Source organism: Benincasa hispida, chromosome 6, assembly GCF_027475165.1.
Source record: "Benincasa hispida cultivar pf3 chromosome 6, pf3_genome.v1.1, whole genome shotgun sequence".
Classification (NCBI taxonomy): Eukaryota; Viridiplantae; Streptophyta; class Magnoliopsida; order Cucurbitales; family Cucurbitaceae; genus Benincasa; species Benincasa hispida.
In genome coordinates this window covers 55,070,986-55,085,616 of record NC_143483.1, presented here as the reverse complement: position 1 = coordinate 55,085,616, position 14,631 = coordinate 55,070,986, and the positions used below count along the sequence as shown (strand labels likewise).

Sequence of the window (14,631 nt, the reverse complement as noted above, 5' to 3'; positions counted from 1 at the left end):
TTTTCCTGTTTCTACTCTCAATTTTCTTTCCCTCTTTAATTTCTTCACTGCCAGGCTCTGTTCGAATTTTTTAGACGTTACAAGTAATTATGGGAGAAATTTTAACTATTATTAGTGTTTGATAAAATTTGTGCTATGTTAATTTAAATAAAATCACATTTTCATTTACATTGATTTGTAAAAATGGGTAAACAGAAGCTTTTGAGATCAAACACCTTGACTTACCAACAAACTTCTAAAATTTTCCACTTATCCTTTCTTTTCATGTCTAAAATTGAAATTCACTAAACATTAGTCTAATACAGAAATTATTTTAATAGTTACAGTACCCAAACTAAGCCTTAGTCTCCTCCTACATTTGCTTTCTGTATATAGTCCTTACTTACGGAGTAGGCACATACCATTATACTTAGGGCTGTATTTTTTACAAAAGGAAGAGGAAAAAGAAGTCAATCATGAAATCTGTATCATTTCATAAAAATCACCATCAAAAGTTTCTAGCTTATAGTTTCTTGTGGGGAAAAAATTGCAGTAGATGGAATGAGTTTGTAAGCAACTTGTTTTCGTAATATTGAGTTTCACCTTTTAGAATATAAGGTAATATGTAAAGACAAACCTGATGACCGCTTCAAAGAAAAGCCTGCTATAGCCCATGACACATTTTTCAGCTTCACTTTTAATTCCTGTAATAGAAAAGCAGTAAATAAGCATTTAAAATTCTCTCTTCCCCCTCGCCTTTTGAGCTGTATTTTTGGCCTTCAGTACATAATATATTTCTCGTTTCTTATAAAAGGGGCAAGCGAACTTCTGGATGTAAAATTTCAAGATCTTGACGAATGATTAGTTAGGGATTAAGAAATGAACCTAAATCTAATTCAAATGAAGAAGAGAACTACCTTATTGCCAAGTTCTTTATCATTATCACTATCTTCTTCCGAAGATGATGAATCAGCAGCAATTGCATCATAAAATTCATCATGCACTTCATCATCATAGTCACTGTTCGTAGTGGAGACATCTGAGATTTTTGAACGGACAACAGTGGGCAGGGTTTCAAAATTTAGAGCGGGATTTGCTAAAACATATTCCTTTAGACCTGAAAATTGGCAATCCAGAAACAAAATTTCCAGTGAATGAAATTCATTCTTTTTGGCTGTTGTTATAAAAAGATAAAGTCGTGTTATTGAAAGTAAAAGCATGGTTTCCAGATGGCAAAAAAGAATACTGGACACTTATTCAGACAAAGCAAACACGGGTCATAACAAGTGCCTCTTTTTGAGTTCATTATTCTTGAGTTTTTTTTTTGGAAGGAATCAGAACTTTTCATTAATATAATGAAAAGAGTTTTATGATAAAAAATACAAAGAAAAAATACAATGAAACAAAGCAAATAAGAAGTGGAAAATAAAAATACAAACAAGAGCAGCACAAAAGTATCTAACAAAATGATGCTAAGACAAAGTTTATTGTAAAGAAATAAAAGCTCCAGTTCAGACAAATGTCTTGAATGGAAAAATTTGCAAAAGGTTTGGATAGAGAATATCAAGCGGAAGGATTGAGCCTTGCTACTTCGAAATGGTCGAACCATTGAAGATACTTTTCATGAAAAACTCTCTGATTTCTTTCAAAGCATAATTCAGCAAGAGGAGCTTTGACTGCATTAATCCTGTTATTCTATAATTAGGATTTTCCATTATGGTAAATATTTTGTGATATTTTCCTTTTCTATGCTTTGTACACTTGTATATATTCATATCTTTGGTGAATGAATAAAGCATTCTGATTCTTTCTCAAACCTAAGAGTTTTACATGGTATCAGAGCTCTCTAAATAAACTTAGGGATTTTGTGAACCTTAGGGTTTGAGAATTTAGAACCTATTTGTGATACATTTAGGATTTTGTGGAGAGGTGAGTTTACTCACAGTCGCCGTCTTCGGTTCGTTCGTCGTCGTTAGTCGCCGCCGGAAAAAAAAGGGCTGTTTTTTCGACACCGCCCATTCCAAAGAGAAGCCCAGCCGCTGATCTACAAAACCCCCAAAGTCCGATTGCCATCTGACCAGTGCGTGAGGCTCACGCGCCGCCTGTTCTAGCCTATTGTCCGTCCATGCGCCGGCGCGTGTAGGCACGTGCGCCGCCGTTTTTCGTCTGTCTTCAGTGAGTTTTCCTCAGTATTGTTGGGTCTTCTTGGTGGTGTGTTTGTTTGGGATATATAGATATACCCATTGCTTGTGTAGACATCTCTTCGGTAAATTAAGGTTTGATTCTTTGCTGTCCGGTGTCTACTTTTTGAGGTAATGACTGATAAGAAGCCAGTAATGTCTGAGATTGTTCCTATGGTGTCAAAAGCAACTGAACACAAGTTGAATGGATCCAACTGCTATTCATAGAGATCAAATCCAGGAGGTGCTGTTTACTATTATTGCCATAAACCTGGCCATACAAAACGTGAATGCAGAAGATTGCTGAATAAGGGTCAGAGGATGCTATCACCCTCTGCAAATGTCACCTCTACTCCTGATAATCTTGACAAGTCAATTACGATTTCTGCAGGGGAGTTTGCTAAATTTCAGCAGTATCAAGAGTCATTGAGGGCATCATCTTCTACTCCCATTACGACCATCGTTGAGACAGGTAACATTTCTAAATGCCTTCTTTCCTCCACGTCAAAATGGATTATTCTCTACCCTTTGTACATCTACCTCGTCACCTAATGTCACTATAGCTGATGGAACCTCCACTCTTGTTTTAGGATCTGGAACTGTCCATCTCACTGAATCAATTTCATTGTCATCAGTTTTAAATTTACCAAATTTCTCGTTTAATTTGATTTCGGTCAGTAAACTCACTCGTGATCTTCATTGTTGTGTCTCCTTTTTTCTTGGTTATTGCTTATTCAGGATCTTACGATGAAACAGACTATTGGTAAAGGGCGGGAAGTTAGAGGTCTTTACATCTTTGAACCACAAACACCTACGGCCATCACATGCTCTAGCGTGTCGTCTCCCTTTGAAGAGCATTGTCGTTTGGGTCATCCGTCTATCTCTGTGTTGAAGAGTCTTTGTCCACAACTTCAACATTTGTCTTCTTTCGATTGTGAGTCATGTCAGTTTGCTAAATTTCATCGGTTGAGTTCGTGTCCTCGAGTCAATAAACGAGCTAGTGCTTCTTTTGAATTAGTCCATTCTGATGTTTGGGGTCCTTGTCTTGTTGAGTTCAAAGGAAGGTTTAGGTATTTTGTTACATTTGTCGATGACTATTCTTGTGTTACGTGGTTATATTTAATGAAAAGTTGTTCTGAGTTACTTTCTCATTTTTGTAACTTCCATGCCGAAATTCAAACTCAGTTTAGTGGTATTCTTAAAATCCTACGGAGTGATAATGCTAAAGAATATTTCTCTCATACACTCAAGTCTTATTTAGATGCCCATGGCATTCTTCATCAATCTTCTTGTGTTGATACTCCATCATTGGAGTTGCAGAACGAAAGAATCGTCATCTCCTTGAGACAGCCAGAGCTTTGATGTTTCAGATGCATGTTCCAAAATCCTTTTGGGCTGATGCTGTTTCCACAACTTGTTTCTTAAAAAATCGCATACCCTCTTCCATTCTTAAGGGTGAGATAGCTTTCCGTACTTTATGCCCCAAGCAACATTTGTTTCCCATTCAACCCAAAATATTTGGTTGTACCTGCTTTGTTCGGGATGTTCGGCCTCAGCATACCAAGCTGGATCCAAAGTCCTTAAAATATATTTTCCTTGGTTATTCCCGTGTCCAAAAGGAGTATCGATGTTATTGTCCTAATCTTAATAAATATTTATTCTCTCCTGATATCACCTTTTTTTAACATACCCCATTTTTCTCATCACCGTCTTTCTCTTCGAATAAGAGTCAGGGGGAGCATAAGGAATTAGAGGATGATTTCCTTGTCTACACAGTTATTTCTCCTTACGATCCTCTTTCTGATTCATCTCTTCCTGTGGCTACCTCTACTCTTCCTGATTCATCTCTTCCTCCCGTCGTCAAGGTCTATACTCGACGACAACCTTCAATTCCATGCCCTGTACCAGAGTCTTCTTCGTCATTGGATCCAGAAATGGGTGATGATCTTCCTATTGCTCTTCGTAAAGGTAAACGTACTTGTGCTCATCCTATTTCCTTTTTTATTTCATATAACCATTTGTCACCTTCCACATGTTCATTCATTGCATCCTTAGAGTCTGTATCCATCCCGAAAACTGTTCATGAGTCTTTGTCTCATCTTGGTTGGTGTGCCACAATGGTGGAGGAGATGACTGCCTTAGACGATAATTGTACTTGGGATTTAGTTTCTCTCCCTGCAGGAAAGAAGGCTATCGGTTGCAAATGGGTGTTTGCAGTTAAAGTCAATCTTGATGGTTCTGTTGCTCGGTTAAAAACACGCCTCGTAGCGAAAGGCTACGCACAAACTTGTGGCATTGACTATGCTGATACTTTTTCTCCTGTAGCAAAAATGACATCTGTGAGGTTGTTTATTTCATTAGCTTCAATCAATCATTGGCCTTTACATCAGCTTGATATTAAAAATGCATTTCTTCATGATGATCTTCAAGAAGAGATGTATATGGAGCAACCACCAGGGTTTGTTGCTCAGGGGGAGAATGGAACGGTGTGTCGCCTTCGTAAATCTTTGTATGGATTAAAGCAGAGCCCACGAGCTTGGTTTGGTAAATTTAGTCAGGTGATTGAAAGCTTTGGAATGCGGAAGAGTAGGTCAGATCATTCAGTCTTTTTTAAGAGATCTGAGGGTGGTGTCATCTTGGTAGTTGTATATGTGGATGATATTGTGATTACTGGTGATGATGCTTCAGGTATCCAGTCTCTAAAGATCTTTCTTCATAGTCAATTCCATACAAAAGATTTGGGCATGTTGAAATACTTCTTAGGAATTGAGGTAATAAGAAGCAAGAGAGGATTCTATTATCACAGAGAAAATATGTACTTGACTTGTTGACTGAAACAGGAAAGCTAGTGGCTAAGCCATGTAGTACCCCAATGATGCCCAATTTACAGCTCATAAAAGATGGAGAATTGCTAAAAGATCCTGAAAGATATAGGAGGTTAGTGGGAAAACTTAATTACCTTACAGTGACTCGACCCGACATAGCCTATTCAGTAAGTATTGTGAGTCAGTATATGTCATGCCCTACAGTTGATCATTGGGCTGCATTGGAACAGATTCTTTATTATTTGAAGGCTGTTCCTGGGTGTGGTTTACATACTAATATTGAATGTTTCTCAGACGCTGATTGGGCAGGATCTAAAGAAGACAGAAGATCAACCTCAGGGTATTGTGTTTTTGTTGGTGGTAATTTGATTTCTTGGAAGAGTAAGAAGCAAAATGTGGTGTCACGTTCAAGTGTAGAATCAGAATATAGAGCAATGGCACAATCTGTGTGTGAATTGATTTGGATATATGAACTTCTTGTTGAGTTGGGATTTGAAATCATCACGCCGACAAAGTTGTGGTGTGATAATCAAGCAACACTTCATATTGCGTCTAATCCAGTATTTCATGAAAGGACTAAACATATTGAAGTTGATTACCATTTTGTACGTGAGAAAATTCAACAAGGGTTGGTATCAACAGGATATGTGAAGACTGGAGAACAATTAGGAGATATCTTCACGAAAGCATTGGATGGAAGAAGTATAGATTATTTATGTAACAAGTTGGGCATGATTAACATATATGCTCCAACTTGAGGGGGAGTGTTATAATTCTATAATTAGGATTTTCCATTCTTGTAAATATTTTGTGATATTTCCTTTTGTGATATTTTCCTTTTCTATGCTTTGTACACTTGTATATATTCATATCTTTGGTGAATAAATAAAGCATTCTGATTCTTTCTCAAACCAAAGAGTTTTACACTATTATTGTCATAAACCTGGCCATACGAAATGTGAATGCAGAAGATTCCTGAATAAGGGTCAGAGGATGCCATCACCCTCTGCACATGTCGCCTCTACTTCTGATAATCTTGACAAGTCAATTACGATTTTTGCAGAGGAGTTTGATAAATTTCAGCAGTATCAAGAATCATTAAGGGTATCATCTTCTACTCCCATTATGACCATCGCAGAGATAGGTAACATTTCTAAATGCCTTCTTTCCTCCACGTCAAAATGGGTCATTAACTTTGGCGCTACAGACCATATGACAGGTAACCTCAATTTATTCTCTAACCTTTGTACATCTACCTTTTCACCTAATGTCACTATAGCTGATGGAACCTCCACTCCTATTTTAGGATCAGGAACCGTCCATCTCACATAATCAATTTCTTTGTCATCAGTTTTAAATTTACCACATTTCTCGTTTAATTTGATTTCGGTCAATGAACTCACTCGTGATCTTTATTGTTGTGTCTCATTTTTTCCTTGTTATTGTTTATTTCAGGATCTTACGACGAAACGGACTATTGGTAAAGAGCGGGAATTTGGAGGTATTTACATCTTTTAACCACAAACACCTACGACCATCACATACTCTAGTGTGTCGTCTCCCTTTGAAGAGCATTGTCATTTGGGTCATCCGTCTATCTCTGTGTTGAAGAGTCTTCGTCCACAACTTCAACATTTGTCTTCTTTAGATTGTGAGTCATGTTAGTTTGCTAAATTTCATCGTTTGAGTTCGTATCCTCGAGTCAATAAACGAGCTAGTGCTCTTTTTAAATTAGTTCATTCTGATGTTTGGGATCCATGTCCTGTTGAGTCCAAAGGAGGGTTTAGGTATTTTGTTACATTTGTCGATGACTATTCTCGTGTTACGTGGTTATATTTAATGAAAAGTCGTTCTGAGTTACTTTCTCATTTTCGTAACTTCCATGCTGAAATTCAAACTCAGTTTAGTGGTACTCTTAAAATCCTACGGAGTGATAATGCTAAGGAATATTTCTCTCATACACTCAAGTCTTATTTAGATACCCATGGCATTCTTCATCAATCTTCTTGTGTTGATACTCCATCTCAAAATGGGGTTGTAGAACGAAAGAATCGTTATCTCCTTGAGACAGCCAGAGCTTTGATGTTTCAGATGCATGTTCCAAAATCTTTTTGGGCTGATGCTGTTTCCACAACTTGTTTCTTAATAAATCGCATGCCCTCTTCCATCCTTAAGAGTGAGATAGCTTTCCATACTTTATGCCCCACGTAACATTTGTTTCCCATTCCACCCAAAATATTTGGTTGTACCTGCTTTGTTCGGGATGTTCGGTCTCAGCATACCAAGTTGGATCCAAAGTCCTTAAAATGTATTTTCCTTGGTTATTCCCGTGTCCAAAAGGGGTATCGATGTTATTGTCCTAGTCTAAATAAATATTTAGTCTCTCCTGATATCACATTTTTTGAACATACCTCATTTTTTTCATCACCGTCTTTCTCTTCGAATAAGAGTCAGGAGGAGCATAAGGAATTAGAGGATGATTTCCTTGTCTACACAGTTATTTCTCCCTCCGATCCTTTTCCTGGTTCATCTCTACCTGTGGCTACCTCTACTCTTCCACCCATCGTTAAGGTCTATATTCAACGACAATCTCCTTCAGTTCCATACCTTGTACCAGAATCTTCTTCGTCATTGGATCCAGAAACGAGTGATGATCTCCCTGTTGCTCTTCGTAAAGGTAAACGTACATGTGCTCATCTTATTTCCTCTTTTGTTTCATATAACCATTTGTCGCCTTCCACATGTTCATTCATTGCATCCTTAGAGTCTGTATCCATCCCGAAAACTGTTCATGAGGCTTTGTCTCATCCTGGTTGGTGTGCCGCAATGGTGGAGGAGATGACTGCCTTAGATGATAATTGTACTTGGGATTTAGTTTCTCTCCCTGAGGAAAGAAGGCTATTGGTTTTCAAATGGGTGTTTGCAATTAATGTCAATCCTGATGGTTCTGTTGTTCGGTTAAAAGCGCGCCTCGTAGCGAAAGGCTACGCACAAACTTATGGTGTTGACTATGCTGATACTTTTTCTCCTGTAGCAAAAATGGCATCTGTGAGGTTGTTTATTGCATTAGCTTCAATCAATCATTGACCTTTACATCAACTTCATATTAAAAATGCATTTCTTCGTGGTGATCTTCAAGAAGAAGTGTATATGGAGCAACCACCAGGGTTTGTTGCTCAGGGGGAGAATGGAACGGTGTGTCGCCTTCGTAAATCATTGTATGGATTAAGGCAAAGCCCACGAGTTTGGTTTGGTAAATTTAGTCAGGTGATTGAAAGCTTTGGAATGCGGAAGAGTAGGTCAGATCATTCAGTCTTTTTTAAGAGATCTGAGGGTGGTGTCATCTTGTTAGTCGTATATGTGGATAATATTGTAATTACTGGTGATGATGCTTTAGGTATCCAGTCTCTAAAGACCTTTCTTTGTAGTCAATTCCATACAAAAGATTTGGGCATTTTGAAATACTTCTTAGGAATTGAGGTAATAAGAAGCAAGAAAGGAATTCTATTATCACAGAAAAAATATGTACTTGACTTGTTGACTGAAATAGGAAAGCTAGGGGCTAAGCCATGTAGTACCCCAATGATGTCCAACTTACAGCTCACAAAAGATCGAGAATTGCTAAAAGATCCTGAAAGATATAGGAGGTAAGTGGAAAAACTTAATTACCTTACAGTGACTCGACTCGACATAGCCTATTCAGTAAGTATTGTGAGTCAGTACATGTCATGCCCTACAGTTGATCATTGGGCTGCATTGGAACAGATTCTTTGTTATTTGAAGGCTGCTCCCGGGCGTGGTTTGTTATATAAGGATTATGGTCATACTAATATTGAATGTTTCTCAGACGCCGATTGGGCAGGATCGACAGAAGACAGAAGATCAACCTCAGGGTATTGTGTTTTTGTTGGTGGTAATTTGATTTCTTGGAAGAGTAAGAAGCAAAATGTGGTGTCACGTTCAAGTGTAGAATCAGAATATAGAGCAATGGCACAATCTGTGTGTGAATTGATTTGGATATATGAACTTCTTGTTGAGTTGGGATTTGAAATCATCACGCCGACAAAGTTGTGGTGTGATAATCAAGCAACACTTCATATTGCGTCTAATCCAGCATTTCATGAAAAAACTAAACATATTGAAGTTGATTGCCATTTTGTACGTGAGAAAATTCAACAAGGGTTGGTATCTACAGGATATGTGAAGATTGGAGAACAATTAGGAGATATCTTCACAAAAGCATTGGATGAAAGACGTATAGATTATCTATGTAACAAGTTGGGCATGATTAACATATATGCTCCAACTTGAGGGGGAGTGTTATAATTCTATAATTAGGATTTTCCATTCTTGTAAATATTTTGTGATATTTCCTTTTGTGATATTTTCCTTTTCTATGCTTTGTACACTTGTATATATTCATATTTTTGGTAAATGAATAGAGTATTCTGATTCTTTCTCAAACCTAAGAGTTTTACACTTAGCTAAAGGGAAGGATAAAGAGGGCCAAGAAGGGGCTGAGGAACAAAAGACAGAAGCCGTAAATAGGGGGAAGAAGCAGAATCCTTATAACCGGCCTTCCTTGGCAAGTGCTTTCGATGTGGCCAAGCTGACCACCTTTCCAATTCATGCCCCAGCGCAAGAATGTTGCCTACTAAGAAGATGAAGAAGAAAATGTGTTTGAGGATAGTGAAAACAGTGAAGATGAAGCAGAATTTATTGAACCGGACAAAGTAGATAGGGTTTCTTGTGTCCTACAAAGGGTCTTAATCACCCCAAAGGGAGATGCCAATCAACAAAGACATTGTCGTTTCAAAACTAGATGCACTATCAACGGGAAGATGGGCAACGTGATTATTGATAATGGGAGTACCGAAAATTTTGTTTTGAAAAAGCTAGTGGCTGCTCTAAACCTCAAGGTGGAGGCTCATCCTAGTCCTTACAAGATTGGGTGGGTAAAGAAAGGAGGTGAAGCCCAAGTAGCTAAAATTTGCACCGTTCCACTTTCAATTGGGAGTGGATATAAAGAGCAAATAGTTTGCGATGTAATGGAGATGGATGTTTGTCATATACTCCTAGGGAGGCCGAGGCAATATGACACCCGAGCCTTGCACAAGGGGAGAGAAAACACATGAATTCTAGTGGATGGATAAGAAGGTGGTATTACTCTCTTTGAACAAGAAACTTGAAGATGGAGTGAAAGAAAAGAAAGGGGACAACAAGCATTTGTTTACCACTGTAAGTGGCAAAACATTCTTGAAAGAAAGGGAGATTGATATCCTAGGACTTCTTGTTGTTGAAAAGTCCATAAAGGCACAAATTGAAGAAGTTCCAAGGGAGGTGTAAGATCTATTTGTTGAATTCCCTCGGCTAATGAAAGAACCAGAGGGACTGCCTCCCATGCGAAACATTCCACATCAAATTGGTCTACGTCCGAGAGCTACTCTTCCACATTTACCTCATTACTGAATGAGTCCTAAAGAAAATGATATATTGCATCAACAAATAGAAGAATTACTCAAAAAGGGTCACATTCGGCCGAGCTTAAGCCCATGTGTAGTACCAACCCTTTTAACTCCTAAGAAGGATGGAATTAGGAAATTATAAAACAAAAAATACGAATGCCTCTCTCCTCCCTCTCCCTTCCCGTCCTAACTCGGTCTCCCTCCCCACTCTCTGTCCACCCTGCCGAAGCTCACCATGCCCTCTTACCGTAACTGTGACTCTTCCCCTTCCGTTTCCCCCTCCCCCTCCAGCTCACACTCCGGCATCTCTCCTCCCTTCGGCCCTCTCCGCCCTGTTTTGTGCTTTTCTCAGCCATGGAGATTAAAAGCTAGAGCATTCTTGACAACTCCTTCTATATGTGGAAAGAAGGCTCCGGCTTCTTTTTAGAAGACCTAAAGAAAGGGCAATCCATTTTCCTTTCCTTAACCTCAACCAAATGGCTTCAAGAGAGCTTTCGTAGACTATTGATCGGTTCTACTTTTGAATTTTTCTTATTAAAGGAAAGAGTAGATCAAAGCTTCATCCGGTTAGCAAAATTTCGTGCAAAAGAGAAATGGTTTGTAGAATGTGCTGTTTGGCCAATCTCTGGAGGAAGAAAGAACATCCACATCCCATTCGGTAATGAAAAATCAGGATGTCAAGACTTCAAGGTCATGATTGACGTCTGCATTCGCAATTTCAAAGCGCCCCCTACTCTTCAGGTTAGTCTTCCTTCAACAAATCTTCCCCCCCGAACAGGCGCTGGTCAGTAGTTATAGCCCTGCTCTTCCACCCTATGTCTCTCGTGGAAAAACCTTTTCGGAAGCTTTAAAAACCCCTAAGCCCCTGAATCCCAATGCACCTCAATTGCCATCCCCTGTTCCACTCGAAAAAATAGAGCAAACAATCCTTCTGGAGTCAGGAAATTGCCAAAGAGCTTAGTAAGATATTTGACACCACTGTTATTATCAATCCCCTGTTCGCAGACAAGGCCTTAATCAAGATTAGTCATGGTGACTGAAATGAAAAGGTGGCAGCACAGGGCAAATGGAACCAATTTGGCCCCTTTCATCTGCTGTTTGAAAAATGGAATTCCTTTAGTCATGGCAGGCCATCAGTAATGCAAGGTTTTGGGGGTTGGGTGTCAATAAAAAACCTCCCTCTAGATTATTGGTGTAGAAGCACCTTTGAGGCAATTGGGCCTTACTTTGGTGGACTTATTTCAATTGCATCAGAAACACTTAACCTCATCAATTGCTTAGAAGCTAAAATCCAAGTTAGAAGAAATCTTTGTGGTTTCATGCCAGCCACACCATTGAAATTAAAGATGAAATTTGTGGAAGTTTTTACTTAAATTTTGGTGATATTACATGCCTTGATTAGCCTTCAAATTTCCCTGATAATATACTATTTAAAGACTTCTCCAATCCAATAGACTTAGTTCGACTACAAGAAGTCTTAAAGGACAAAGATGCCACCTCCCAAATTGATATTTCCGATTGGTCCTTTCTATTGTCCTCTCAGTCCAAGCCTAAGTTCTCAAGAAGCCCAAATGCAGTAGTAAAAAAGGAATTCCAAAAGTCACAGCCATTGAAAAGCAGCAAGAGAGCTTTAGGGGAAGGTGAAAAGTCACCCCCTTTGGGTAATAACCCTGGTAACTCAGACAACCAAAGGCCTTTACTATTGAAAGAAGAAGACAACCAGCCACTAAGACTTGTCGGCGGAAAATTATCAAGGAAGGAAGTTAAAAAGCCAACAACCCCTGTTTTGCAGCCTCAGCCTTCTGAGGGCGAGAAATTTCCTTTGCAAGCAGTCGAAAAGTCATTAGTCTCAAATATTTTGTCAGCAAAGGCGCCTCGTGCAAGCAATAAGACTCCTCGAGTTCCACGGTCTGCTTTTAACTCTCTCTGCCATTAAGAAGAAAGAGACTACGAAAGCTGGAGGGTCAGCCGGCATTCCTCCCTTAGAATGTGAAAAGTCACTCGCGCCAAAAAGAAAAAAGAAAAAAGAAAGCAAAGTTATTGGGCCCCTAGAATGCGGGACTCCCCTCTACCCCTTTTTCAATTGAGGCTGCTTTAATCACAACCGAAGACCAAGCGACTCTTAAGCCTGCTTCTCCCGCCCCCTGCCTTTAACACAATTACTTTGCCCCCCCCTGTTTTGCTAGAATAGCCGACTCCTCTGCCATTGCTACCCCCGAGCAACCACACCCCCCATCGTGTGCCTTCCCCTTCCCCCTGCTTTAAACCACTAGCGCTGCAAAACAATAACCAAGCGGCTCTCCAGAGCACATCATTCCTCATGCCTATTCAAATCTTTTCCAAAGCACTTCATTAGAAGAAAATATCTGAAGGAGCATTCTAAGAGCTTTTGCCTCAAAACTAAATCAGTGGCTGACCATATTCCAGACCTCATCGAAGATAGAAGCACTTTATCACAAGAGCAACCTCAATTTAACAGGTCAGACAACCAACTTTCCCTCCCCCCCCCCCCTTCAAGCACTCTGTTTTCTCCCCACCTAATTCAGAATTGTTCTTTCTGAGAGGATCCCCAACCTTCTCCCCGGATGCCTCAGTGAAAGTAAAGGAGGATGGCCCTCTCGACTCCCTTTTCAATGTGAGTAGTGAGAAAATCGATTGGAACAGCACATCAGGGGAAACAGAAGTGTCAAAAACGGAAGCTCCTCTGCTTTTTGATTTAAAATCTCTGTTTCAGACAGAGGAGGACAAGACCCCTGAGGTAAATGCTTCCGACTCCACCCACTCAACAATTCCTTTTGAACTCCCAGCACAACTAATGAGCATTGTCTCTGATTGCAACCTAGTTTTGAATTGACTTATGACTGCCAAGGATGTTCTCCAGCTCTAAACACGGAAGGATGAAAATAGTGACTTGGAATACAAGAGGTCTAAAAGATGTTAATAAAAGGCTGGCTCTCAAGCGCTTCTTAAAGAAAATTAACCCCTCGGTAGTGTTAATTCAAGAATCAAAGAAAGAAAGTTTTGATGCAAGCTTTATCAAAACTATTTGGAGTTCCAAAGAGATCGCCTGGGATTTTGTTGAATCTTATGGTGCTTTTGGTGGAATGTTGACAATGTGGGATTCGAATCTGATCTCAATAGTTGAAACTCTAAAAGGAGGTTATTCCCTATCAATAAAATGTACCACTATCTGTAAAAAGAATTATTGGATTACTAATGTTTATGGGCCAACCGATTACAAAGAAAGAAAATTTGTGTGGGATGAACTCCTCTCTCTTGCAGTTTATTGTAAGGATGCATGATGCATTGGTGGAGATTTTAATATCACAAGATGGGCACATGAGAGGTTTCCTTTGGGCCGAAGCACTAGAGGCATGAGAAAATTCAATGGTTTCATAGAAGAAGCAAAACTTTTGGAAGCCCGATAAGCAATGGGAGTTTCACCTGGTCAAGGGAAGGCAGTTCAGTTTCAATATCTCTTTTAGATCGTTTCTTTATATCTAAAGCATGGGATGAGTTGTTTGAAAATTCTAGAGCTAATAGGCAAGCCCAAATATTCTCTAATCACTACCCAATTTTACTAGAGGCTGGCTCCTTCAGCTGGGGGCCCTCCCCCTTCAAGTTTTTCAATAGCTGGCTGCTCAACAAGGAGTGTGTCCAAATCATCAAGACAGCCTGGATTAATAGCAAGGTACATGGTTGGGCTGGTTTTGTGCTCAGCCAGAAGCTAAAAGAAGTCAAAACAGCAGTAAAAAAGTGACATTATAAATACAAGGAAGACCAAAAAAAGAAGGAAGAGGGGCTGATAGCAGAAATTGAAAAATGGGATACCCTTACCGATATTTCCCCCCTTTCCAACAGCGATTATGCAATAAGATCATCCATAAAATCAGATCTTATGTCTTTATACAGGCTGGAAGAAATCAATTTAATTTAGAAAAGCAAGTTAAAGTGGCTCAAGTTGGGAGATGAGAATACAAGCTTCTTCCACAGATTTTTAGTAGCAAAGAAAAGGAGAAATTTCATAAATGAACTAGTTGATGAGCAAGGAGTGGCAACAAAGTCTAGTTCAGAAATTGAAGGTCTAATCATCAACTTTTACAGCAACTTATTTCTAAAATCCCCAGGGAGGAGACACATTCCTCTAAATCTAGATTGGCCATGTATCAAGTCAAATCAGAA

At 39.3% G+C, this 14,631-nt stretch overlaps 1 protein-coding gene across 2 annotated transcripts in view; it reads right to left on the bottom strand.

Annotated features, from left to right (window-relative positions):
- Positions 1–14,631, bottom strand: part of LOC120079887 (ENHANCED DISEASE RESISTANCE protein (DUF1336)) — a 72,977-nt gene that overhangs the window by 24,605 nt on the left and 33,741 nt on the right. For both annotated transcript variants that reach the window (XM_039034332.2, XM_039034334.2), the window contains exons 14-15: positions 897–1,096; positions 617–683 (exon numbers count right to left, since the gene is read on the bottom strand). In XM_039034332.2, coding sequence (XP_038890260.1) covers positions 617–683; positions 897–1,096 — 267 coding nt within the window. The remainder of the gene's footprint in view (positions 1–616; positions 684–896; positions 1,097–14,631) is intronic.